Below are 27,582 nucleotides of genomic sequence, written 5' to 3' on the forward strand. Positions count from 1 at the left end.
TGTGAGAGAGAGAGAGAGAGAGAGAGAGAGAGAGAGAGAGAGAGAGAGAGATCATGATGCAAAAATACTTTTTCCTGTAACTCAAGGTCAAAAATATCTGAGAAGCTATGGCACAGAGGAAAGGAAGCCCAGCGCAGCCACTGCCACACTGCAGGTGCAAATGTCTTTGTCCCTCCCTCTGGACCCCCTCAGCCTTGGTTGGCCCCATCTGCTCTTCTGCCTACATGCAAGTAAACACACAAGACCAAGCTCAAAAAAGGCTGTGTTGTCAGTGGCTGCACAACTGTTTCCACCCTCCTTGGGGAGAGGAGCAGGTGTGGCGATGCCCATGTCCTGAGCTCATCGCTTGTCTGGGGACAAGCCCCTCCTGAAGGCCACATGTCCCCACAGCAAATATTAGGAGAGCTGTCTGTGAAGAGCCACTGGCAGAGGTGCCAGGCTGCAAAGGTTTGGGGCTAATTAAACTGCCTCTGATAAGACACTATAGGGAACTAAGGCCAGGCAGATATTTTTGTGCTTTTCTGTATGTGTGTGTGTTCTTTTTATCCCCAATCCTGGATATCAGAGGAAAGAGTCCAGGTGAGGATATCAGAATTAGAAAAACAAAAATTCTAAGGGAATGTACTCTGTGGTCTCCCAAAGGGAAGGGAGTTTGACCCTCTGCAGATGGGAGATAAAGGAACAAATGATCTGGCTGTCAGATATGTTGGCAATTAACCCTATGTAAAAAGGGTATATTGCTAAAAGGGAAAGATGGTTTTGGGGGGATTTCAAGCTGGAGTCTCAGTCTAGTGGTTCAGAAGAGAAACTTTGGGGTGTGAGGCATCTGAATTCAAATTCAGGCTATACCACTTCCTTGCTGTGTGACCTAGGGCAAGTCGTTTTCCCTCTCTGGTCCTTGGTTTTCTTCTCTATAAAGAGGGGAAATAATATCTACTTCAAGGGACTGCTGGAGGGTTTCAATGAACAGATATGAAGTGCTTAGCCTAAGGCTTGTCATACAGTGAGTGCTCAATAATGGTAGCTCTCATTGTTGCCATCATTATTATTCCCACTGCAGCCTGGGGCCTACGTCTGTTCCTTAATGGAGATTTATTGTCCAGGCTGAGCTCCTCACAATGCCAGAAATCATGGAGAACATAAAATTATACTAGTTAACATCTATTGACCATTTATTGTGTGCCAGGCACTGTTCCAAACACCACCTCACATACATTTGCTAATTAATCCTTAGCAGCAACCCTATGAAATACAACCTATGAAATAATCATTGTGGGTATCATCGTGAATTTATCATCAACAACAACTCTGTGAAATTATCATCATCCTTAGTTTACAGATGAGGAACCTTGGTATCTCTTGCTGCATCACAAATTACCCAAACACTTAATGGCTTAAGACAAGAATACACATTTATTACCTCACACAGTTCCTGGGGCTCAGGAATTCAGGAATGGCTTAGGTGCATGGTTCTGAAACAGACTTTCTAATGAAAGGCGGCCAAGATGGCCTGAGGGCTACAGTCATCTGAGGCTTGACTGGGGCTGGAGGACCCACTTCCAAGGTGACTCCCTCACATGGCTGGCGAGTTGATGTGAAGCTGTTGGCAGGAGGCCTCCGCTCTTTGCCACATGAATCTCTCCATGAGGTTTCTTGAGAGGCTTCCCCCAGATCCAAGGGAAAGACAGAAGCTGCAAAGTCTTCTCCCCCCAATTTTTTTTATTGTGAAAAAATACATAAAACATAAACTTTACCATCGCTAGCCATTTTTTCAAGTGTGCGCATCAGTGGTATTAAGTATATTCACATTGTTGTGCTACTGTCATCACCATTCATCCCCAGAACTCTTTTCATCTTGCAAAACTGAAACTCTCTACCCATTAAATAATAATTCCTCACTGTCCGCTCCCCACATCCCCTGGCAACCACCGTTCTACTCTGCCTCTGTAAATCTGACTACTCTCGGTGCCTCCACAAGTGGAATCATATGGTTTTTCTGTGACTGGCTTATTTCACTGAGCATACCGTCCCAGTTCATCCATGCTGTAGCATGTGTCAGAATTCCCTTCCTTTTTAAGGCTGAATAATATTCTATGGTCACAATGTCTTTTTATTATCCATCCTTGGAAGTCACTTCTGCGAGATTTTATTGGTCCCACAGGTCAGCCCTATTCACTGTGGAAGGGGATGACACAAGGGAGTGAATACCAGGAGGTGAGACTCAATCTGGGGCCACCTGAGAGCCCAGCTACCAGAGAACTTAGTTCCCAGAGGTTTAACAATTTACCTAAGGTCACACAGTAGGCAAGTGACAGACCCAGGATCGAAACCCAGATCACATGACACAAATGCAACGCATGACCACTCTCCAGTATCAATCCAGACCTTGACATGGCTTCCACTGGTGAAGAGGCACCTGGTTGGGTAGAGGCGCCCTTGCAGAAGGTCAGGAGGCCTGGGTTGGAGTCTCAGTTCTGGCATTAATTCACCATGTGACCTCGGACAAGTCACTGCCCTCTCCAGGTCTCAGTTTCTTCATTTGTCAAGCATGGGCAATAATAACTACTTCCCATGTTGTTGAGGCAAATAAAGAAAATGAATACATCCTATGAAGCTTAGCACTATGGAGAAAATGAAATGGATGGTGATAAGAGGGGGGCCAAGGAATAATACTCTAGATGAGCAGTCAGGAAAGACTCCCGCAGAGGTGATGGCTGTGAGACCAGATATGATTGACAGGAAGGAGCTAGCCATAGGAAGAGCAGGGAGAACAGACTGTCAGACAGAGGGCATAGCACGTGCAAAGGCCCTGAGGCAGGAGCATTCTGGGGAGTCCAGCCTAGTTGGAGAAAGATGAGTGAGGAGGACAGTGGTAGGCAGGAGGTGGGAGAGGTCAGCAGGAGCATATCACGAAGCACTTGTCAAGCAGGGTGAACAACAGGGAATTTTCTCTGAGAGCTGTGGGCTGTCACTGGGGGACTGTAAGCCAGGGAGCAACACAGTCCTTGCATCCAGGAGCCTCCCACATAATAAGAATGGTCCCAGCCTAAATCTAGAGGTACCTGCTCATCCAAAGCAGCATCCGAGCTCAGCCTGGGGCGTCTCAGCCTGGAGTCACTGTCATCCATCCTTGTCTCGGCCTCCTTGCAAGTCAGACTTGAGACACCATTAATATAAATGAGGCCCTTTCCTGACTCAATTTCCAAATGAGTCCAGTCATTCAAGATCTATATTCCAGGAAATGTGAAATTTATGTAATGAAAATTAAAAGAGAAACTGGGGAAGCAGCTCCTTAAGTGCCTGCTTCCCGGGTAAGTGAGCCAGGTCTGCGTGTCTGGCAGGAGATGGATGAAGGCACCACCCAAGACGGCTGGGAGCCTGTGACCCACAGGGAGGCAGGGAGCATGTTGGCTTCAGGTGGGGGGGTAAAACCCCTAGAGTTCCTTCTTTCCCTAAAGAAAGAGCCATGATAATAATAGCTTATGTTCACTGCTACATACCCAGCCCTGTTCTAAGCACTTTACTTAAATGAGTTATCTCATTTAATCCTCACAACAACCCGACGGGGTAAGTACTACTATTTTCCCCCTTTTATAGAGAGAGAAACTGAGGCTCATATTGGAGAAATTACTTGATCAGGATCACACAGAAAAATAATGGCCAAAATGGGACTCAGGTCTTTTGTCTATGACCCCCACAGACCCTCTTGCCCAGAGCTCAGACAATGTGGAATGGAAGAAAGACTCAGGAGTCAAAAAGACTTAGGTTCGAATCGAAGCTCCAACTCTTGACCTGCTATGTGACCTTCCTTGGGGAAGACACTTATCTCCCTGAGGCTTGGTTCCTTTATAATCATAGCTGCTTCTCCACAGTGTTCATTTCTGAACTACAAGAGATAATATATAAAGATCCCAAACACAAGATTTCAGATGCCCTCTCAAACTGGTTTTCAAAAAAGGAAAAAAATGTAAACTCTTAGAACTTAAAAGTCTTAGGGTAATGTCTTCAGGTATGGCTGGATCCAGGCGTTGTAAAGATGTCATAAGGGCTCAGTTTTTTTTCTCTCTCTCTCTCTCCATGTATTGGACTCTTACTAGGAGCTCCAGAGTTGTATCATTATTACAGCTAGAAATCTTGGGTCAAAGACAGCTTTCCTCCCAAAGAGCATGACAAAAATCCCAGGATTCACTCTGATTGGACCAACTTGAGTCATATGGTCATCCCATAACCAAATCTCTAGAACCAGAGATGGACTATGCTGATTGGACCACCTGGGTCACATGCCCACCCCTGGAGCTAGGGAGGGGTGCAGAAAGCCCAGTTGGAACCACTTACAAACTCTAACCCTGCAGGTGGAGAGCGCGAGTGAACACTGACTCTCGCAGGGGTGTTCCTAAAGATGGCGGGAGGAAGTAACCTCACAGCCGGCTGCCGCAGGTCCAGCTTTCAGCTTCTGGAGGGACACCCTCAGACTTGGGGTCTGAGCCTCTGCACCAGGTCAGAGTAAAAAACTAGCAATAATAATACAACATGTCCTAGATGCTTCACATACACATATATTAACCAGCCTAATTGTCACATCTAAAAGAGAGTTTATGATGCACATCATCATCTCCATTTTATAGGTGGAAAACTCAGGCAAAGAGCTACTTGCCCAAGGTCAAATGGCTGTTGACCGGCAAAGCTGAAAACATAGCTGGCTGCAAAGCCCATGACCTTAACCGCCATGGCTGATGTGCTGTCAATGAGCAAAGGCACTCGGTTCAAAGCCTCTAGGAGTGCTGGATTGAGGCACGTGCCCTGATGTACCAGGTACCAACACCCAGCCCAGGTCCATCATTGGCTGCATGTGGAAATGTGGACCAACTATGGCCAGATATTCTAATGTTCCAGAATATCCCAGGTTTTTATGTGAACTCTTCTGATTCTAAAATGCGGACCCAATTGTTTAATTTACACATCGAGCAAGCCAATAAAACATTGCATCATTCTAGGTGGGACCAGCTACATAATTTGCGGGGCCCTGTACAAAATGAAAACGCAGGGCTCCTTGTTCAAAAATGATTAAGAATTCAAGACAGCAGCTATAGAGCTTTATACCAACTACAGCGCTTCTGAGTGTGGGGCCTGGTGTGACTGCTCAGTTTACACATCCATGAAGCCAGCCCTGCCGCTAAATACTTGTTGAATCAAATAAAAGGGAAAATGGACATGGATTAGGCACCTACGATGTATCAGACGTCGCTTTATATAGTACCTAACACTTATCAAGCACTCACTACGTACCAGGCACGTATGTACTAATACATTTAAACCTCACGGCAATACTATATTATTATTCCCATTTTCCAGGTAAGGAAATTGGGGCATAGGGAAATGAAATCATTTGGTTATTGCTAATACTTGACAGAATTGATCTGAGTTGGCAGAGGTGAGAGGGAACTCATGGGAGGGAGAAAAAGACAAGAGGAAAAGAAGCCACCAGAGCCTGTCTCACAAGCTGGGTTGCACTCAGGTCTCTGCCATGACCGTGTGGAATCTGGGGAGGCTGCCGCACCCCAGAGAAGGGCCTGTGGCATTTCTGAATCACGGTGCCATCCGCCCCGGCTTGGCTCCTCTCCGGCGATCCAATTACTAAATGCAGCCGCATTCTTTAAAAATGTCTTTCCTCTTATGTAATGCAATAGTGACAAACGCCAAACAGATGGTGCTGTGACAAGTTTTTAAAAAGTTGATTAGGAGCTCATCTTTCAAAATTAATGTATGGGCATTTAAACGAGCTTCAGCTGGCCACAAAACTCCATCAAGATAAATCACTTGATGAATTGGCCATGCCCACCTCCTCCTGGCCAGGGGTTAATGTGAGTGACAAGTGGTCACGTTGACTTGTGAGCAACAGTCAGAAGATACCTGGTTTAGATGGTGTGGAGAAATGCTTTGAGCCTCTCTCTCAAAAGCCTAAAAAGCTAGAGCCTCCTCAATCTATTACCAAGACTTTTTTTCAAACTTTCACATCGTCTTCAAGAGAACGGACCATCTCTCTCTCCTGCAGAAAAACGGGTTAGTCACAAAATATGTCAGATGCTGCCAGGGAACTGTTTCCCCACCACCCCCTTTTCTCAGTGTTCAGGGATGAGATCATTTCATTTGGAGCCAATTATAGATGGAGAACGCTGGGGATGTGCAAAGAAACCTCCTCAGACTCCTTCCCTCCCATCATCACAGGCTGTACCCTGCCAGGACGGGCAGGAACAGGAGGCTGGGTGTCCGGTCCCAAGTTCAATCTCAGGGTTTATGAAGGCCATGCATTCCTCAGCCACAGCTCGGATCTGTTCAGCTAGCATGCCAGGCCATTAGCTAAATGAAGTCTGATGGCCTCAGATGCTCAGAGCTGGATTAGTCCGTAGAGATCGTCAGAAAGGGAAAGGGGCTTGCTCAAGGACTTCACTGGCAAGTTGGTGGCAAAGCCAGATAGCTGGATGGTAGCTCCTCCACCTCCCATGAGGAGGATGTCTGTTGTCTGGCACCTGCCCATACCCCACACCTGCTGCTCCTTGAGTTTTTCTTGGGGAACTATCCTTCACCCATTCTTGGTCCATGTGGTTCAGGTAGGACTGACTTCTCCCCTACCTCCAGGGATGAGCACCTAGCCCATCCCCAGCCAATCAGAGCAGTCCATGCTCCACTTCCTGATTGGCTTAGAGATTGCACATGTGAGATGAGCCAGGCCAATGAGCAGCAACCCCAGTATTTTGCTGACGTTAAGGCCATTGGAAACGAGAAGCTCTCTTCCTCTTGGCAATGCTGAATTGGGAGGAAGAAAGCCTAGAGCTCCTGGCAGCCATCTATGCTACGACAAGATGCCTGCCTAAGAATGAAAGAGAGCAGGGCCAAAAGAAAGATATAAAACTTCAACCTTTAAACCCCTTTAAACAACCTTTAAACCCCTAGCTGGACCTAGCTGGACCATCAGCTCTAATGCGTCTTCTTATATTATAGTAAAATAAGACCAGGTCTTATATTAATTTTTGCTCCAAAAGACGCATTAGAGCTGATGGTCCGGCTAGGTCTTATTTTCGGGGAAGCACAGTAGGTGTGGGGCAAGGCTCTACAAACATCACTACATGTTCTCCACCTCCATCCTCAACACATTTCTGATCTTTTTTTAAAGATTAATATCTTTAAATGCATCCCCGTCCCCAGCAGATTCCCTGACTGCACAAGCTCCAACAACGTACTCCAGAGGGAGTATGTAAGGTAAATGTCCCATTTCATGGTACCCAAGAGATGGCTTTGCCTTATCGTGGGGACTAAGCTGTCCCCACTATAGCCTCTGCCTTCCTGTTCAGTCGAGAGCACAGGCTTTGGAGTTCAGTTCCAATCCCAGCTCCAGCATTTCCTAATCATGATAGCTTGTGTAAGTCACTTGACTTTGCTGAGCCTCAGGTTCCTTATCTGTAAATGGGAAAAAGATCACCTACCTTATAGGGTCATTGAGGGAATTAAAACAGGCATCACTATTTAGAGATGGAAAAAGTTGTAGCTGCAAGGGAGTCCAAAAAAGCATATATTACAGAGCCGGGGCAATTCAGGCAATTACAATCTGCTTAGGAAGACAGCACTTACACACATAAAATGATTTCCACATAAAACGATTTCCACATAAATTGGCCACCTACGGCCAAAACACGGGCAGGGAGAGCTGCCTTCTAGGGAACCTGGCCTTGGCTGGGAGTTGGGCAGCCCCCTCGCTGGCCTCCTGGCCAGTCTGCACCTCTCTCCCCCCACCCCACTGCCTCAGCACCTCAATTCAGAGCAGCATACATCGGTGCTGCTGAAAAGCTTGCCCAGTGATACATTCACTCTCAGGGAGAAGGAACAGACAGTGATTCCCAGAAGCACCCAGAGTCCTGATTTAGGAAGGAGGATCGTGTAGCAGCAACACTTGGGCCAGTTGCTGCCCAACCCCAAGGACAGCCAGAAGAGACGGCCCCTCCCCCAACTCCATACTCCACGCTCCTGAGTCCAAAGGCAGGGAAAGCTGGGCCGGCACACTCCGGGCGGGGTATGGGAGTGAGCCACAGCTCTCCCTGAGCTCTCTATTCATCTCTACTGAGATGGTTTTACACAAAGCCAGGATGGGACATTAAATAATAGACTACAAGATGGATGGACCTTGAAGACATTACGCTAAGTGAAAGAAACCAGACATAGAAGTCCGTTTGTATGATTCCATTTATATGAAGTGTCCAGAATAGGCAAATCCATAGAGACAGAAAGTAGATTCGTGGTTGCTTAGGGCCGGAGTGGTCTGACCAATAGGGAGTAACTGGTAAGGGGTATGAGATTTCTTTTGGGGGGCGACAAAAGTTGTTTTAAAACTTGACTTTGGTAATGGTTATACAATCCTATGAATATACTAAAAAGGACTGAATGGTAACCTTTACATGAGTGAATGGTATGTGATGTGAATTATATCTCAATAAAGCCATTAAAAATATGTTAATAACAGTTGACTCCCAAGGGAAGAAAATTAGCCCCCTTTCAAGTCTCTTGCAATTCTTCTAATTTGTCAAAGACCAAGTCTCCGTTAAATACTCCTGTGTCCTTACTATCTTTCAAATACATGCTCATTTCTTGTTTGAACAAGGAGAGAGCAGGCTTCATGCTCAGCTCCTTGGTCAACAACAATACCTAGCCAGACTCATTTGGTTTCCATTGTATTCAATTTTCTGATTGCCTTCTAATTACGGCAACTGGTCATTCATTTATTCAACAAATATTTATTGAGCATTATTGCATGTCAGGCACTGGTCTAGGCACAGGGGACAAAGCAGGGAACAAGACAGACCAAAAACCCTGCCCTTGTGATGCTGATATACTACTAGTGTAGGGAACCTTAGCAGTAAATGTAGCTCATGGGTTTTTAAAACCCTGCTCTGCCACTCACCAGCTGTGTGACCTTGGGCAAATGGCTTAACCTCTCTGGGCCTCAATGTCCTCACATGTAGAATAGGGATAATGATTGCACCTAACTCACGATGCAATAAGTCAATATGTGTAAAAGGCCGAACAGCACTTGGCACCCGGTAGGTACTTAATAAATGTTTGCTACTATTTATTTTCATTTCTAGTTGTGATAAAACCTTTCCTCTTTAAATACATGCATTTAAGTATAAACTGCCTTTTAAAATAAATTTATTTAAACAAAAAAAAAGGGTGGGGGAGTAGAGAGTCAAAAAAAAAGGTAAGTGTACAGGTAAGGAGAACAGGGCAAAAGCCACGAGCATGTGTTGAGGCGATGACATTTGGGAAGCCCTGAACCAGATCGAGGGAGATGTTAGTAAGGCTATGACTCAGCTGGCACCGAGTGGAAACATAAAGCTATTTTCAGTGTCGACATAACAAGGTTTGTTCCTTTAGTCTCCAATTTGCAGACTTCTTCCCACTCCATGTCCTGTGAGATCCGAAGCCCTGGAGTGGCGGGGGGGTTCCCTGCCACCCCGGAAGGCTTTAGAAGGAAGGGGTCTAGAGAGTTAGAGGGCCACAGTGCTAGATGAAGACGAGGCTGTGGACCTCGGGGCAAGAACAGTCCCGGAGCTGCCCAAGCCTCTCCCAGGTCCCTTGGCACCGGGGGTGGCCGGCGGCTTGCCACAGCAACAGCTGGTTCCTGCAAGAGATGGGGCTGGCTCAGCGGCATTATGAATCCCCGGGCTCCACGGATATTTGCCTGTGTGGGCCCCTTCTTCCATGCAAAAAATTATTTTAAATCGTAGTTTATGAGTACATTGTATCAAGATGAATATAATCCAGGCTGAGTTCATTATTAGACCCTCATGATTATTATATCCTTTTTTTCTTCTGATTGTAAAAGAAATTAAAGCTTTAAATTTTCACGGGCCCTAAAAGTGGGTGGGCACTAAGCCCTGTGTCTCCTGTGCCTGATGGAAAATGGCCGTGAGCTGGCCCCCAAGCGCCAACCCCAAAGGCCACGTGGAATGATCCAGACTCAGATCTTAGGGTCTGGTGATTGGTGAGGTGGCACACCTGCCCAGTTGCTTAAGCTCCCTGCACCCCCTTTTCCTCCTGTTGGGAAGAAACACAGTGGAGTGATTAAGAACACAGGCTCTGGAATCAAGGGGGGTCATGACCCAGCTCCTAGGAGCCTCCGCTCTCTCTTCTATGGACAACAGAGATAGCCATAATCTCCGCCTTTCTGAAGTACTGGGAGGTTCTATGAGACGCTCTATGTGGGGAAAATAAAAACAATCATGACAATAATAGCTAACCATGTCAGCTACGCTAGCATAGGGGAAGGAGAAGAGAGAAAGAATGGGGGCTAGCAAGAAGATGGTGGCTGGGCTGGCAAGCGCAGATTGCAGTTAGGATGGCTGGTTGCGGACAGTGTGGATCCAGCCTCCAGTGAGAGTATAGTGCCGCCAGAGAGAATATAGTGGTATGACTCCCCTACCTATGGCTCCGTGGGTGTTCCTTTTTGGCCTCACCATATCCTGCATTCTTATGTGGGGAGTGGGAGCAGAGACCCTGCAGACTTCCCCGCATGACAAGGTACTTCACAAATGATAGCATTTAAATTTACCATTATTATTTCCACCCTCATTATGTAAAATAGAGTTAATGTCCCTTGTCTCAAAAGGGCTTGGGGAGGCCTGAATGGTGTAAAGCACCTACTTAGTGCGCAGCACACAGTAGGTTCATGACTATGGTAGGTCTTCCTCCTGCTTGCCCCAAACTCAGAGACACTTCTCAAGCTAAATAAACCCTCCTAAAATCCCCAACTGACAGGCTAATCCCTCCCGGGTCCATGCCCTTTGCATGCCCGCCCTCGCCAGCTGCCCACGGAAAGAATCCAGCTGACAGCTCGTCTCTATCCTCACTTTGATCCTCCTCTTCTGCCCAGTCCTGCCTGGTGAGCTCATGCCCCAATCAGACCTCCCATCACCTGTTGTCAGCCTGGCCAGGGTGGGGTGGAAGCGGGGAGAGATGGCTTTCTCTGGCACAGCCCTGGCTCTGCTATCCATTCCTGCCCCTCCCTGGTAGAGCCAGGTGTTCTTGCGACCCTCATCTCAGACTCACCAAAGTGCCATGTCCCTCATCCTGGAGTATTTGCATCCAAAAAGAAATCTGGGATCAATCAGTTTTAGGACTAGAAAGATGGATGGATAAACCAAGGCTCTAGCACAAAGAACAAATCTCTGATGGTAGAATCTCAGGTCTCGGACAGGTAAATAAGAGAGAGGTTGGAGGGGGGTGAACAGAGAGGGCCTCCCTAGAGTGTGATAATATTGTCTGCCATTTATTTATTGGGCACCTACTATGCGCCAAGCTCATTACATCTCATTTTCACAAAGTGCGTATGATTATATCCATTATATAAGTTAGACATGATGATAGCAGCTCCCACTATTAAGCATCCACAAGAAGCCAGGTGCTATGCAAAGGGCACAGGATCATCCCCCAGTATGAGTGGTGGGGACTGAGTCAGGTAGAGGGCTGGCCCAGAGTCACACAGCTAGTAAGGACCAGAGGTGGGGTTTGAACCTGGATCTGTGCCGTCCCAACGCCTCTTGTTCAGGTACATCTGTCCCTAACACCGCATCTGTCACTAGCATTCCCTGCTCTATGTTTGCAGTGAGCGGGGTTGCTCAATTTTAAAGGCAAGAGATTAACACCGTTGGAAATGGGAGAACGACTCCCTGGACAGACCCCAGAGAGTGCTCTCGTTCCTACAGTATAATAATCCCTGTGCTGGAAAAGCATTGTCAGTGAAAACAGCCTAGACTGGTCTTCAGAGCTTGGCTCAGGGATCTGAACGGTGTAGGTTCAAATCCCATTTCTGCCACTTGCTGGGTGTGTGAACGTGGGCACCTCTTTTTGTCTCAGTCACCTCGTCTGAAAAGTGAGGACCCTAAAAGTATCCACCTTGGGTTCTTGAAATGTTTCAGTGGCATACTGTGTGTTAATGTGTCCTCACCTCCTTCCACGTTCCCCCTCGTTCACTCCACTCCGGCCACAATGGCAGCACACGCCCACCTCAGGGTCTTTGCACTTGCTGTGCCCTCTTCCTGGAACACCTTCCCCCAGATATCCACATGGCTCCCTCCCTCATTTCCTTCAGATCTCTGTTCAAATGTCACCTCCTCTGTGTCACCTTCCTTGAAAAATAACAACCCCCAGAACTTCCCCCTCATTCTGCTTTCTTTCCCTAACACTGATCTCCTTCCTGAAAAATTACAGAATTACTTGCCTGTCTTCTCACAGCAGAATGTTGTCTCCATTAAGAGAAGGGACCACATCCCTTTTGTTCACGGCGTCCTCCAGTGAGCAAGACATTGCCTGGCACATTCTCAAAAGTAAGTGCTCAACAAATATTGAATGAATGAATGATGAATGAATGAATGAATGAATATAAAGAGCTTAGAATAATGCTTGGCGCATAGTAAACACTCAATAAATGTTAGCTGCTATTATAATTAGTATGTTAAGTACTTTTGAGACACCTGCCCTTGTGGGAGGCCATCTAGGGGGCTGATTTAAGCCAAATCTGGGTCAAATCCTGCTGTGTGAATTTGACGAAGGCACACTGCACCTCTGAGCCTCAAGTTTCCCATCTATAAAATGACAGTAACCAAATTTGGCTTTCAAGAGAATTTTGAGGATTCAACAAGAATGCCAACTCTCTTTTCTTGAGCTCCTTCTGGATGCCAGGAGTTATGCTAAGTCCTCAGTTTGCACAATCTCACTAAACCTTCATCACTGCCCCATGGGGAGCTCCTTTTATCTGCATGTTCAGATGAAGAAATGAGTTCAGAGAGGTTGTGAGATTTACCCTGAGTCACACAGCTGGCAGTGATGGGAGCTGTTCCTCTTCAGACACTGAGTCCAGGACCTTCCAGGTCCCCACCCTGACCCGGAAGCAGCATCTCACTCCTGTGACACTGTCATCTCTCAGGCAGCAGAGTAACCCCAGGCTCTGCAGTCACACTTCCCCACGCCCCAGTCCCACTGCTCACCCTCCGGCCCCACCGCCGTCCCCATAGCAGCGTTGGCTCCTGGTGTCCTGCGCAGGCCACTCACACCTCACACAGACCATGTGGCCCTGGGTCAGATACCTCATCCACTGGGCATGGGGTGCCCTCACCTGCCGACAGCTCCCTGGAATGGGCCCCAGCCGGAACTGGACACAATACCTGCAGCCACACAGGGAGAGAGCACCGCAAGCACCTGTGAGCATTTATGGAGCACCTACTGTGCATCTAGTCCTGTTTAGGCCCAGGTTGGTACAATGTCTCCCTGATGTTGAAACCTGGGCAACCCATTCTACATCGACAGGTTGCATACAAGAGACTGGGCTGCTGCTTTTTAAGTTAACCTCAGTAAGGGCTTCTATGTGCCAGGCCTTCCAAGCAGCATATCCAAAAGGCTGTATGGTTTATTTCTCATCTGTCTCCCCACTAGAATGTCAGCCCCACAAAGGCAGGAATTTGTGTTTGTTCTGTTCACGGTTGTGTCCAACTCCTAGAATAGTGCTGGCTCAATAAAAATTGGCTAAATGAATCACTGGTCCAATGGAACAGGGAAACCCTGTGAGGTAGGTGTGGCCCCAGTTTGCAGATTAGGAAACTGCGGGTCAAAGAGTTAACTGGCCTAGGGTTACACAGCTAATAAGCATTAGTGCCTAAAACAGAACCACCTAGACCCAAAAAGCCTAAATGGACACTCCTGAGCACTCCACTGCATTTTACAAAAGATCCTATTTTATAGAAAAGATTTGCCACAAAAATTTTTTAAAAGGAAAGCTCCCTATTCTGGGGTATCTGAAATAAGCCAATTTGCCAAAATTTTACTCCTACCCAACTTTTCTACAAGTAGCAGTAAATGGCCCCCCCTGCTGGAGGAGACGCAGCTTGTCAAGGACTGTGTGGTACTATGCCCCCTGGTGGCTGCAGCCTCTGGGAGGCCTGTGGAGACTTTTCTTGTCCCCAGCCCCTTCCTCTGTGATGGGCCCCCAGAATTCCTCAGGAATCTGTCCCTTACCAGAGCCTGTGACAAATGGCACTTATGTCTTCCCAACACACTTTCTCTTCCCCTTTGGCGGTTTATTTGAGGAACTGTTGTCCTCACCCTATCTGGTCTTGGACTGGGAATCAATCAGGGTGGCTGATCCTGGCTCCCCCTACCTGCCACTAATTTGGGCAGATGATTGAAGCTGACCAATCAGAGTTCCCATCCTGCTGGCCACAGTGATTGGTTCAGGGATGGGCCTAGGATCCAAGCAGGACCAATCAAAGTCTCCTCCAAAAATGACACACTGAGACTGGGAGAAAGGACTCCTTCTGCTGGTGTTGCTAAGCTGGGAGGATGTGGGGCTGCTGGTGGCAGTATTGGGGGGAATGGCTGCTTGAGACTGAAGGCTATATAGGGAGAGAGTGAGACAGAATGAATGCATGCATGAATGAATGAATGAATGAATGAATAGGAGAGTGAGTCCTGACATTATTTGACCTCTTGGCTGCAGCCATGCTTAAAGTAATACTATTTCAAAACTTCTTTCCCAGTTATGTAAACCAACAATTCTCCTTTTCACTTGAGTCAGTTTGAGCTGAGCTTCTGTCACTTGCAATGAAAGGAATCCTAACTAATGTAGTTCTCCACTCCATCTCCATCGCCACTGCCTTCATTCAGAACTTATTCTTTCCATTGATGTTTATTGAGTACCTGCCATGTGCCAAGCACTGTCCTAGAAGCCTGACCTCATCACAACCATCTCCAACACACTGGTGCAGTCCCTGCAATTCACATTTCAAAAAGTATAGGGCTACCATCCTGGTCCAAACCACATTTCTTGTCTGGACCATTGCAGTAGCCTCCCCATTGGTCTCCTGACTCCCTCCTTGCCACTCTGTGATGGAGTCTCCAAATAGCATTCAAATAGACCCTGTGAAAACCTAAGTCAGATCATGTCTCTCTGCTCAAAATGCTCACATGATTCTCATCTCATGTGAGAAAGTGCACGACTTCCCACCACAGCCTATAGGCTTGTTTGATCTGAGCTCCCCACCCCATATATTCCTGACCTTATTTCCTGCTCTCTCACTCTCCCTGCTCTCCAAACACACTGGTCTTCTTGCTGATCTTTGAACACACCAGGCATGCCCTGCCTCAGGACCTTTGCACTTGCTGGTCCCTTTTTCAGACATGCTCTTTCCCCAGAGAGCCTCCTCCAGATCTTAGTTCAAATGTCACCCTCTCAGTGAGGATATCCCTGGCACTCCCATCCTCTTCCCTGCTTTATTTTTCAACATAGTACTTAGCACCATCTGACATGCTATTTGCTTATTGTCTGTCTCCTCCAACTAGACTGTCCACTTCATGAGGACAAGTATTTCTGTCCTTTTTGTTCCTTGCTGTAGCCCCAGACTTAGCACACTGCCTGTCATATAATGGGCACTCAGTAAACGCTGAGTGGAAGGAAGGAAGGAAAGAAGGAAGGGAGGAAGGAAGGAAGGAAGGAAGGAAGGAAGGAAGGAAGGAAGGAAGAAAAGAAGGGAGGAAGTTGAATGGAGACCAATTATTAAGGACTTCAAAATCCATGTTAATGAGCTTACAAATGAAACAGGGCAAGAAATTGGGAAATGTTGAAGCTTTCAAAGCAAGAGAAAGACATGATGAAAGTTTAATCCAAGGAAAATGTTCACAAATTTTAGTTTGACTTTGAGTTCATTTGCCTCAACTTACCCTACTGTCTCCTGCTCCTTGGGGACACCTCGCTTTTTCCGCTCTTTCCCATAGCTGCCTGTGGTTATCAGGGCAGGGACTGTGGGCCAAGGAGAAAGCAGAGTTAGGTAGCCCAGCACTGCCCTAAGGCTAAGACATGAAAGGAAGCAGGGTTAGGTACTCCTGGTATGTGAGTCATTTATATGGCAGCCATAGGAGACTATGGGATTTTGGAACTGGGTAGGTGATCCCCACTAGTACCCTTTACGCAATGCTGGAGGCAGGATCATACTTATCTGTGAGACTTAGAGTTGTATAGTCGGTCAATAAAAATTTTTCAAATGTATGATTTTGATGAGTAAAATGAGTAAAACAGTGGATAAGAGAGTTAATAACTGGATGGATGGATGGATAAAATGATAGAAGAAAGGAAGATGGATGGTGAGTACATAAATGAGAAAATAGAAAAATGGGACGATAGAGAAAAAGGGGAGACAGAGAGATGATGAATGGAAAGAAGGATGGATAGAAAGATGACAGGTGGGTGGATAGATAAATGAATGGAAAAGTGGACGGATGGATGGATGAATGGGTGGGAAGATGTAAGGAGGGAAGAAAGGAGGTACAGAGGAATGGATGGATAAATGAATTAATAAAATTATTTTCTTGGGCCAACTTCCAAGCTCTTCCTTCCTAGAATAGGCAGAGAACACTAAAAAGGAGAATTGAGGGTCGGTCCACAAACGGTTGGTGATTCCTTAGGAAAATTTAAAAAAAAGGCCAAAGGAAGTCCCTACCCTTCGCCATTCCCTGAGTGATGAAACAGAACTAAAGATTTGGTGTTGAACTAATATTTGTGACCTAGACGAGGGCCACACCAAAGGCATCCCAGACCCCTCGCCTTACGACTGCCATTGAGATTTGTGCTTCGTCTTTGCCAGAACACTTAACACACAATTTCCCTTCCCTCCTGTCTTGAGCATCCATAGTGCTTCTTTTGGGACAGCCTAGAGCAATGAGGAGAGCCTGGGTTCTAGTCCCGGGTTCTAGTCCCAGCTCAGCCTCTTATAGTTGAGATCTTGGTCATGTTACTGCAGCCCTCTGAGCCCGTCTCCTCATCAGCAAAATGGGGATAATACTTATACCTATAGCATAGAGCTATTGTCAGAATTAAATAAGATGAGCCATGTATCGGGGGCAAGTTTTGTGCCTCCCTGAGCCTTGGTTTCCCCTCCTATAAAATGAGAATAGTAACACTGGCCTCACAGAGTCAAGGAATGTGGCAAAGTGCTTGCACATAGTAGGGGCAGTCGGGAAGATCTTCCCGGGAAAACTGACAGCTGGGCAGGAAATGATGGCAGGGAAGGTTAGAGGTGAGTGGCAGGGGAGAGAGAGAAGGATTTCAGGCAAAGGGAATGACATTCCCATTGTTATCACCCTATTGCCACCACCCTGGTCCAGCCACAATCCTTTCTCATCCGCACCTAACTGCCATCCCCTCTTCCTTGGTCTCCCTGCAGCCCTCTGACCCCTGCCCCCACAACCATCAGAATAATCCTTTAAAATGTGGGCAGAGAGAGGAAGGAGATGAGGAAGGAGAGGAGGCCAAAGCCAGAGCACCTGGAGCTTATAGACCATGATGAGGGGATGAGGAGATGAGGGCACTGGGTAGCTATTGGAGAATTTAAAGCAGGAGGGTGACACCGAGGTAAGATTTGTGTTGTAGAGCGACCTCCCCTCCCTGCCAGGCTGTAGCATGGGGAGAAATTTGAAGGGCACAATTTAGCCCTGCTGCCTCCTATTCCACCCCTTCAGGAAAAACCACTTTCACTCCCTTGGTCAATTTCTTCAGCTATAAAGTGGGAATCACCTATTTTTTGTAGATATAAAAACCTTTTGTCAGGGTGTGCAATGTAGCCAACATCTGTAGTTTTGCTTACCCTGCATCCATTCTCCCTAGTTTTCCTTTTAAGAACACCCCTCCCCTACTCTCATTCAGATGGGACTGACCCCCACTTCCCAGCTTCAAAGGGAGCACATGCCCAGTCTTGGCCAATCAGAGTATTCCATCACTGTGGCCATACTGATTGGTTCAGCAGTGGATACATGGCCCAGGTCAAGCCAATGAGACTACATCCCAGGACATTTACTAAAAATGTAGGAAAGAGGCCTTTTCTTCCAGCTGCTAGGCTAGTTGAAGGGAAACCTGGAGCTATCCAAGACTATGACAGGGGAAGAACCTGCCTGAAAATGAGGCCAAGTCAGAGAAGCTGAGAGATGAAGAGAGATTCCTGGCAACATGACTTGTGCCCCTGGATCCAGCTATGCCTGAATGCACCACTGGAACTTTAGTTACGTGAGCCACACATTGTTGCTCAGGTCAGTTTAAGTTGGGTTTCCCATCATGTGCATTCAAAGTCCTGACTGAATCAAACTGGGAGATGAGTAGAAAGATGTTGAGATGCCCAGAGGAAGTCAGAGCCTCGGACCTCATTCACCGGGTGAAGAGAGCGGATCAGGGCAAAAGGAAGGCAAAGTTCCACCCCAAACTCAGACCCCCACACAGGACCTGACAGCTGCCCCTGGTGATCAGCCTGGTGGCCACCTCGACTCACGCAAGGACTGCTGGCATTCCACTCCCTGGCGGTTCCGGTACTCCACACAGCCAGCTCGCTCTTCCAGAGGGGGACAGAGAGCACCCCCATTCCTTGGCTCCTGCAGGACATGCCTCTGGCGGACACGGTAGGAGAGCTGACAGGGCTTGACACAGCGACTCCAGCCACTCCACTCTGTCACAACGCAGGAGACCGCTGGAAGAGAAAGCAGCGTCTCCAAGGGCAACTCTGGCACCTGTGGTGGGGCGGCCTCAGGGCAGTCACGTAACACTGTGAACCTCGTTTTTCCTCTTTTATAAAGTGAAAAAAATAGAATCTACCAGAATGAATTGTTTTGAGGACTTAAGATTATAATCCATGTGAGATAATGTGTGTCCGTATTTCCCCCAGGAGCAATGGTTCAGTATTCGTCAGTTCAGTGTTCACAGTGATTTTATAGAATGTAACTACTGCTGTGAAACATGAGAACGGACCTGTATATTTACACATGTGCGCGCAAGGGCACGCGAAATTATAAATACTAAATTTGGCATAGCGATTACCTATGAAGAGAGAAAGAAGGAAGGCCCCTGGGGAGGGAACACAGGAGCCCCCGTGCCTTCTGTCAAGGCTTGTTTCTTGGGTTTTCAGGAGGGTTTGTTATGTTATTCTCTCTACATTGGATTATGTCTGAAATATTTCATGATACTAAAAGAAGAAAGGTGCTGGGGGCCCATGTCCTTGAGATACTCCCTGTGCCCCCCACCGTCTGAAGCCCAATGTGTAGATATTTTCTGGTGACATGGCCCTTGGGACCTTCAGCTTCTTTCCAGGTCCAAATCCCAGACCAGGACTGGGTCTAACCAGACAGGGAAGGCAGTCTGGCTGAAACACGAAATCTGCAGACTTCCCCAGAGAGAGAATTCCCATGGATGTGCCAGCAAAACTTGACACTCACACACACACACATACACACGCACACTCACGCACACACAAGGCAGCTCCTACTGTCAAAATTAATTCCCTCATTCCGCAAATATTTCCTGAGCGACTACGGTGAACCAGGAGACACAGTGGGGAACAAGAAATATAGGTCTGTCATCATGAAAAGCACTCATCAGCTATGAGGCATATCCTGGTTCGGCAACACGAAAATGTGAGGAAAAGTGTACACCCTTGAACTGAGGGAACGAGGTGACTGTGTTGTGAACACAGACAGCATTGCTTTTGGCACCTCGGGAAGTCACATACTCCTTGCACAGATCTCTCCTCATAGCAGAGCTGAAATGCTCAGAGCCAGGAAGAGGGAGAGAAGAAGGAAGGAAATCAAGCAGGACAAGCTACCAATCGTCATTGCTTTCATCATCCACTTAATAATGACATCAGTTAATGTCGCTGGTGCTGAGTCAGGCAAGTCACATACCCGACTTCACATAACCCTCACCACGATCTTAGGAGAGTGTGCCCTCCCGGAAGTCCATGCATCACACAGGCTCCCTGACCCCAGGCTGTCAGTTGATTTCAGCCCCTGGGGGTGCAGGCAGGGAGGCGAGCCCAGCCCACGTGTTTTTTGCCTCCCACTCCATGCCTCAGCCTCACTCCTGGGTTAGAGAACCCTCAGCCATGGATCCTGCTCTTGCCAGGCTCCAATAACACCATTTTCTCCTGTGCCCCATTGTGAATAGAACCCTCATCAAGTTCTCTTCCATTGAATTCTTCTGGGCTTACCATCTGTCACTTGCCAGGACCCTGACTCCTATACGTATTTGTGCTATCGTCAAATCATCTCACAGAGGAGGCAAGTGCGGCTTAAGAGGACAGAATATCTGAGTCAAGCCAAAGTGTGGGAGTCAGGAAAACCTGGATTCAAACTGCAGTCTCACAGGACTGGTGCAATGATAAATGTGAAGCCCTAAGTAGGTTATAAATGCTCAATACGACAGGGGGCTTTACGCATTTATTCAACAACTATTTACAGCCTACGTGTGCCAAGCACTGGGTCAGGTGCTGGGAACACAGATGAACAAAACAGAAAAAGCCCCTGCCCTCGAGGAGTGATATTCCAATACAATATGATGTAATTTCAACTAGTGACCCATGCTCTGAGAAAAAAACAAAGCAGAATAAGAACAGCAGGGGTGGAGTGATGAGAACTGTTTGGAATAGTCAAGGAAGACCTCCATGACAAAAAAAATCTCAGGAGGTGAGGGAGGGAGCTGTGTAGGTATGGGGGCGGGGGAGGGGTGTGGGGAGATATTCCAGGCAGAGGGAACAAGCAGTGCAAAGGTCCTGAGGCAGGGTCCAGGTTGGATGCTGGAGGGACAGTGAGGAGGCCAGTGTGACTGGAGCAGAACAAGCAGGAGGGAAAGTGGTAGGAGGGAAAGTGGGGATGTCAGAGAGGGAGCAGACAGCGATAGCATGCATACAGGGCTTTGATGATGATTGTCAGGAGGTTGGATTTTATTCCATGCATAAAGAAAAGCAATTGCCTGGTTCTGAGCAAAGCAGTGACGTTATCACATTTAAGATTTGAACAGGATGTCTTTGGCTGCTGGGAGGGGGTGAGGGCAGAAGCAAGGAGGCCAGCAAGATGGCTGCTGCAGTTGTCCAGGGGAGAGAGTAGAACCTACATTAGAAGGAGCTACTAGAAGAAATGAGTTTTGTGTCCCTGGAAGTGTTCACAGAGTGGCTGGAAAACCTGGCAGGAAGACTGTAGACCATATTCAGTCACAGGCTGGGCAGCTGGATGGAGGGGGAGCACCCAAGTCCCACCAGGATATTCTATCCTGCCCTGCCTGTCAGACAGGTAAGAGATTTTGCAGAAAACTAGGCATATGCCATCCTACACATAGTCTTTCTGATAGGGTAGGTAGATAGACAGAAATGAATAGGAGAAGGAGAAATTTAGCCCCGGTTCAAAAGCCCCTTGCTGTAGCTCCTACCTGGGTCAAGACCCCTGGCAGCTGCCCAGCAGGACTCCAGGCTGACACATACCCCTAGGGAATGTGTTTACATCTCCCCCCAAATTAAGGGGATGTGTTTACACATGCCCCTAAACCAAAGAAATGCACCGGAAGAGAGGAAGACATCTGCTTATCAAGGAACCCATCCTATTTGTCACCAATACTTCACTAGGTCAGGAGGATTCCAGGTTTTCACACACCCCAAAGGGATGTGTTTATACATTCCCCCCAAACCAAGGGGGTGTGTTTACACATGTCCCTAAATCAAAGGGATATGTTTACACATGTCCCTAAATCAAAGAAATGCATTGTTAAATGCCAGAGGACCAGGCACCTCAGGGGAAGAAAGAGAGATAAGAGAGGGGAGATGGAGAGGCATTTCTACCCATAGAAATAAAAGCCTTCATGCCATGTGAGGCGAGGCTGCTTCCCTCTCTTGGGTCAGCCCGCTCCGCGTCTCGGAGCGTACTCTCTTTTACTAATAAACGTCTGCTGTTCATACTGCACAAATTTCTGTCTCTTGATTGAAGTTTTTCCTTAAGAAGACAAGAGCCGAGTTTTTGACGTCCTTTCCCGGTGACATTTCCATGTCTCTGGCATCAGGAAGCCGCCAAGCAGCATGCACATGTGACATCCCCAGGAAACTGTCATCACCCCTCATCTATGCTTAGGGTTGTGACTCCACAGTCGTGTGATTATTCACATCTTGTCAGCCTCCTTCACTAGAATGTCAGATCCACGGAGCCAGGGTCCTTATTCCCTGCTGAATCCCAGCACCAACCACAGTACTTGGCACGCAGGGCCTAACGCATCGGTGAATACTGAGAGAATCATGCCTTAGTGACAACAAAGGAAATAAGAGCATAAGCTGGCATTGCAAAAAATTACCACCAGATGGCGGAGTTTCTCAAAACAAAGGCCATTCCACCTTCTGAGTAAAGAATAAATTCTAGCTTATCAGTGTAGCTAAAAAAAGGGGGTTGGGGGGGTGAAGGTTTTAAGGTTGCTCACCCAGCCCTCGGAGAATGAGATAACATCGTGCCAGCTGAGCCAGCTGGAGCCAGACCAAATTTCCCACAGTCCCCTTGGATCCCTCTGCCTCCACTCCCACAGGCCCAGGCTCATCAGGAAATGCCTTTCTAGAGGATCCAAACCCCTCCTTCTTCTCTGAACCTCATTGCCCAGCCCCCTGACCGTCCATCCTCCTCACTATCAAAAGAACTTTTCTGGAATGCAGTTCTGACCTGTCACCGAAAATCCCTTAGTGGTTTCCATGTGCTAGTGAAATGGTTCACAAAAGACCTTTTTTTTTTTTTTTTTTTTTTTTGATAGTGGATCATAGAGACCCAAAGGCCTAGTGGCTAAAAATCTAAGTGTCCTGCAACACACCCTCAATCACTCCCTCCCTCCTCCTCCTATTTAACGTCTCAGCACCCTGTCACTTTGAGTTCCCCGAAATGCACGGTCTCCCACAGCTCAGTAGTGAGCAACTGTCATTTCTACCCTCCCAGCCTCCTTAACCCCGTCTTCTGGTAATACAGCTTCAGTTTTCTTTTGAGGAAGCAACTCTCCCCACTCTCAGTCCACATGGTTTGGACAGATCCAACCTCACCTTCTCATTCCTGGTATGAGGCATGTGACCTAGACATGGCTAATTGACATATTCCTTCCCCTAGGCTCAGTGACTGATTGGATCATGGATGAGCATGTAACCCAAACTGGGCCTATGAGAACCATTCCTAGGATTTTGGCTGGAACAAATGGGAAATGGATGCTTTCATTCCATGAGGGAAACCAGTTTGGAGCTACTGGGTCCTACCTTTACCACCCTTTGGTGACAGCGTGCCTGAGAATGACGCTAACGCAAGCAGAGCGGAAAGGTGGAAAGATAGAGTCCTGATGACATCCTTGGAGACCTTGGATCCAGCCCTCCTTGAAGCCAAAATCCTTGGATTGTTTTTCAGTTACCTGAGCCAATGAAGTCCCTTGTTAGTTTAAGTCACTATGAGTTGTGCCGCAACCCTAAGAGTACTGACTCTCTAGAATGAATATGTAAGTGCATCAATGGGGACACTGATCCTTCCAGGATTGAAGTGAGAATTGAAGAGTATAAAATACATGGAAACATTCGGTAAAGAACTTGAAAAGTGTGAAGTCATGGTACCCATCCTTTCAGGCCTTATTAGTCACTCCTGCCTCACTGTCTCCCCACCTCCAACCCATCCTCGCTGATCATGTCCAATCCTCATCTTGCTCTGACTGAAACTATTTCATTCACAGCTACCTTGTTCCCTAAAATAAATTATCAGCTTGAGGGGGACCAGGGACCCATCTTTCGTTGGCTTCTAGCTGAGCTGGGCACACAGCAGGTGGCCAGCAATGTAACTGAATTGAATGTGGGCAATGCCAAGTGCTCCTCTTCCACCGGTAGGCTCCAGTTTTCCTCTCCCACACGCTTACGTCCCTCCCACCCTTGAGTAACCATATAATATTGTGGTCTGGAGCCAGACTGCTGGGATCCAAATCCCAGATTTGCGGCTTCATCGCTGGGCAACTATGAGCAGGTCACTATCTCTCTGTGCCTCAGTCTTTCATCTATAAAATGGACTCGAAAACACTATCTGTTCCATAGGTTTGTTATGAGGCTTAAAGGAGACAATTTATTTAAAGCCCTTAAAACAGTACCTCCCTGGCATTTGGTAAGTACTTAGTAAATGTCAGGATTTTTAAAAAGTCATCCTCAATATATCTCTCCACCACAATCAATTACTGAAGTCAGCCAATGTAAACCCCTAAATCACTCATGGAAAAAACATACACTTCTCTCCATGTCTTGTCTCCTAACTGGTCCCCATGTCCCCTGCTGCCCTGCTGCTCTGGGGGGGGGGGGTCTATTCACAAAACCTTGGCTTCACTGTATAGAGCATTAATTATGAACACAGAATGGACTCTAATAATTCTGATAGCTATGTCAGTCACAAAGTGACAGTCATGCCAGAGCATCATGTGAAAGGCGTACCCAGTGAGCGCCCTAACCAGATAACTCCAGACGCAGGGTGGAGTGTGACCATCAGGACAGCTTTATCGGACTGCAGATGGGGGCACCACACCGTCTTGAGCATAAAATCCGAGCTCTCTGACGACTCATCACTCAGCCCTCACCTGACGAGCTGACAGCTGCATCTGCACTCGTCCCAGACCAAACACTTGAAGCCTTGTCTCCTGACCGTCTCACCGGCCTGGCCTGACGCCCGACACTACACACCCCAGTGCCACAGGGACTCTTGCTGAACACCGGACTCTCTCTCTCATCCTTCCTTTGTAAGATTCTGTTCACCTTGCCTAACCCTATTACTTACAAACCTGTGTGACCCTCTTGTGTGAAACTGCTCTACCTCGACCACTGGAGACTATGCTCTGGCCAGACCCTTGGTTAATGACCATGGGAAACCAAGTCAGTAAGACTGGATCCATGGCTTTATTCTAATAAAGTCTGACATTGTGGAAGGACACAAGCATGTGTGAGACTGCTACTTTGATAGCCACGTCCTGCTCAGGACACTCCGTCCTGCTCATGACACTCCACCCAACACAGAGAAGGGGGCAGACCCCAGGCCTGCTGCCTTTTTGACACCTTCCTAAAAGGAGCAAAACAAAGAGGGACACAAAGCTTTGAGGATCCCATGCCTACCAACCCAAGCTCTTTGCACAACAGAAAATGCAGAGGAGTGATAGCATCGTGTGATTCTGTGGACCAGGGTCAGACCGTGGGAAAGTATCACTGATCTGTCTCCTGGTCCCCTTTCTGGGGCCCCCACCGCTGGGCTGTAGCAGGGGAGCCTCTGTGGGGGCAGCTCCACACTCTGAATGGCCCCACGGCTGCATGCGCTCTCTGTAAGAAAAGTAGACGATTACAAAAGTGTTTCCAAGGTAGTTCTTCCGCAAGTTTATTCTGAAGGAATCTCATTTGCTACGCTTTGGGAAGATACCACACCCAATTAGTTTTTCCTCGCACTGCTGCCTGCATTTCCACCATTCGCCACTCAAACTGTGGGAAGCAGCAAGGCATTAGAAAATGTGGATGACACCAGGTTCAAAACCTGCTGGATCACCTTGGCTGGCCAAAGCCCTTCCCTCTCTAAGCCCCACTTTTCTCATCTGCTGAATGGGGACATTATATGCAGGAACCCCAGAGTGCTGTCAGAAAGTAATCAAGTTTAATGAGACACCCAGCCCAGCTACTGGGCACAGAGTTGGTAAGTAATGGATAAATGTTGGGTCCCTTCAATTCTGAGTTTTTAAAAATTTCCCCCTCTTTTAAACGTAAATTCTTTTTTCTAAAATTAAAGTTTATTGGATGACAATTGTTAGTAAAGTTACATAGATTTCAGGTGTATAATTCTGTATTACATCATCTATAAATCACATTGTGTGTTCACCACCCAGAGTCAGTTCTTCTTCCATCACCATATATTTGATAAATGTAAATTCTTGAAGGACCACTGATGTCTCAGGGAAGAAAGGTCCAATCGCTATCCTCTCTGACAAAGGAAACTTGGATCATAACCGCTTTACAATGGAACAGAATTTAAATTTGTGTTTCCAGTGGGTGTGAAAAACTTACTCTTGGGATTTAAAAAGGACAGAGTCCTCCCCACTAGTGACTCAACAAAAGCGGGGCCCAATGTCGGAGTCCAGTGGATACCACTCTGGCGGGGGTCTTTATAGGCAATGCTTGGACCCTGCCTGGTCCGGTGGCCACAGCCTGCAGGGGAACCACAGAGGGGCGTTACCTGCATACAAATCAGGCCCCTATGCCTCCATCTGCCTGCCCAAGTTTTAGCCTGCTCCTCGCCCCACCTCTGCCCCTCCTGGACCACGCTGTCTGGGTCCTCCTTCGTCTCTCAGAGTCCCTCCACCCCAAGCCCTCTCCAGGCCTCAGCGCTTCCCGCCACCTTCTCAACACCGTCTCCATTTGCCTTGTGAACCCCCTGCCCGCATGCCCACCCCTCTCTTGCACCCCAGCTAGGTCCCACGCCCTTCCCGCAGCTAGGGTTGCCAGCTAAAATAAAGGACTCCCAGTTAGATTTGAATTTCAGAAAAACAATAACTTTCCATGTAAGTATGGCCCGTGCAATATTTAGGACGTACTTATACTAAAAAGTTACTGGTTGTTTATCCGAAATTCCAGTTTAACTGGGCATCCTGTACTTTTTTTTTTTGCTAACTCTGGCACCCTACCCCGACCCAAGCGCCCTCTCCTCTCTCGCACCCCTCCGTGCTCCTACGTTCCCATTTCCATTGGGTATCCTGCTTCTCGCACCGGTGCCTGGCTGGCGCGCGTCTTCCGTGATCCCCCACCCCCACCCTCACCCAGACCTCCAAGTCCTACGCACAGTCCTTGTACCCCCTTCTCCCAAACACCCCTCAACTCTGTGAGCGCCCCTCTGCATTCTGCCCCCCGAGACTCATGCGCCCCTGTGCATATCCTGCGCATCTTTCTCGCGCGTACTCCACACCCTACTCTCCCCCTCCAATCCTGGGCGCCCGCATCCCCCCTTGCCGGTGCGCCCCCAGACCCAGAACCCCCTCCGTGGGCGGCCTCACACCCACACCCCTGCTCTCCTCTGCTCTAAGCGCCTGCCCGCGCCTCGCGCTCCTGGGGGCTCACCTGGGCAGGCCCGCGCGTAGTCAGCACAGCAGTCCCGCACCGCGCCGCACGCCTGGTCGCAGAAGCAGAGCGGGGGCCCGCGGGCCGCGCAGGTCGGGTCACGACCAGGGCAGCAGCGGCCCAGCGCCGCGCAGCCCTGCCCAGGCCAGAGCGCGCCCCGCGGCTCCCGCGCCCAGGACACCAAGGCCACTGCGGCTAGGACAAGCACCAGGGACAGGATCCGCGCAGCACCAGCTCCGCGCGGGGCCATCGCTGGGCTCAGGCTCTGGACCGGACGCCGACAGGGACCTACCCTATCGGCACGCCCCATATTGGGGCGGAGGCTCCCCATCGGACCCCTCCCCTACCTGTCACGGCACTGATATCCACTTCCATTCTTCCCATCCAAACTTTGCACAGCTCGTGTTGGTAAAATATCAAGATAATGCTGATAATAACCACAATAACCGCAGGGTTCCCCAATCTCCTCAGGTTCCAGAGACATAGAGGCGATAAAGAGGTTCATCGAAGCAGTACATTATAACAGAAAATAATAGAGTACTGTTACAACAGTAAGTCACTATACCATCATTATAATTGCAATAATACCAACAATAGATGCCAATACTATTAAAGT

The 27,582-nt window shown here is 48.0% G+C and overlaps 1 protein-coding gene across 2 annotated transcripts; it reads right to left on the reverse strand.

Annotated features, from left to right (window-relative positions):
* On the reverse strand, positions 1 to 27,260 carry LOC109460594 (somatomedin-B and thrombospondin type-1 domain-containing protein). 2 transcript variants are annotated; one of them, XM_074317644.1, is made up of 5 exons: positions 26,967 to 27,260; positions 18,354 to 18,548; positions 15,760 to 15,838; positions 13,163 to 13,211; positions 1 to 9,670 (listed from the first exon to the last, which is right to left on the reverse strand). In XM_074317644.1, exons 1-5 carry the CDS (start codon positions 27,214 to 27,216, stop codon positions 9,350 to 9,352), a joined length of 894 nt encoding a protein of 297 aa, XP_074173745.1. In that variant the 5' UTR covers positions 27,217 to 27,260; the 3' UTR covers positions 1 to 9,349. The 2 variants fall into 2 exon arrangements, with proteins under 2 accessions (XP_074173745.1, XP_019611711.2); XM_019756152.2 differs by having other exon boundaries at positions 9,420 to 9,670; positions 13,035 to 13,211.
* Positions 27,261 to 27,582: the final 322 nt, after the last annotated feature.

This window comes from Rhinolophus sinicus, linkage group LG13, assembly GCF_036562045.2.
Source record: "Rhinolophus sinicus isolate RSC01 linkage group LG13, ASM3656204v1, whole genome shotgun sequence".
In the NCBI taxonomy this organism is placed as follows: domain Eukaryota; kingdom Metazoa; phylum Chordata; class Mammalia; order Chiroptera; family Rhinolophidae; genus Rhinolophus; species Rhinolophus sinicus.

Bases quoted from the DNA above. Each gene is read 5' to 3' on its own strand.
- LOC109460594 (XM_074317644.1), bottom strand. From the start codon at position 27,216: ATGGCCCCGCGCGGAGCTGGTGCTGCGCGGATCCTGTCCCTGGTGCTT. The intron at 15,839-18,353 runs GTGAGTCGAGGT...CTTGGCCCACAG, and splicing joins GGAATGCCAGCAGTCCTTGC to TCCCTGCCCTGATAACCACA. The intron at 9,671-13,162 runs GTGAGGGCACCC...CATCTCTTGCAG, and splicing joins TTCCAGGGAGCTGTCGGCAG to GAACCAGCTGTTGCTGTGGC.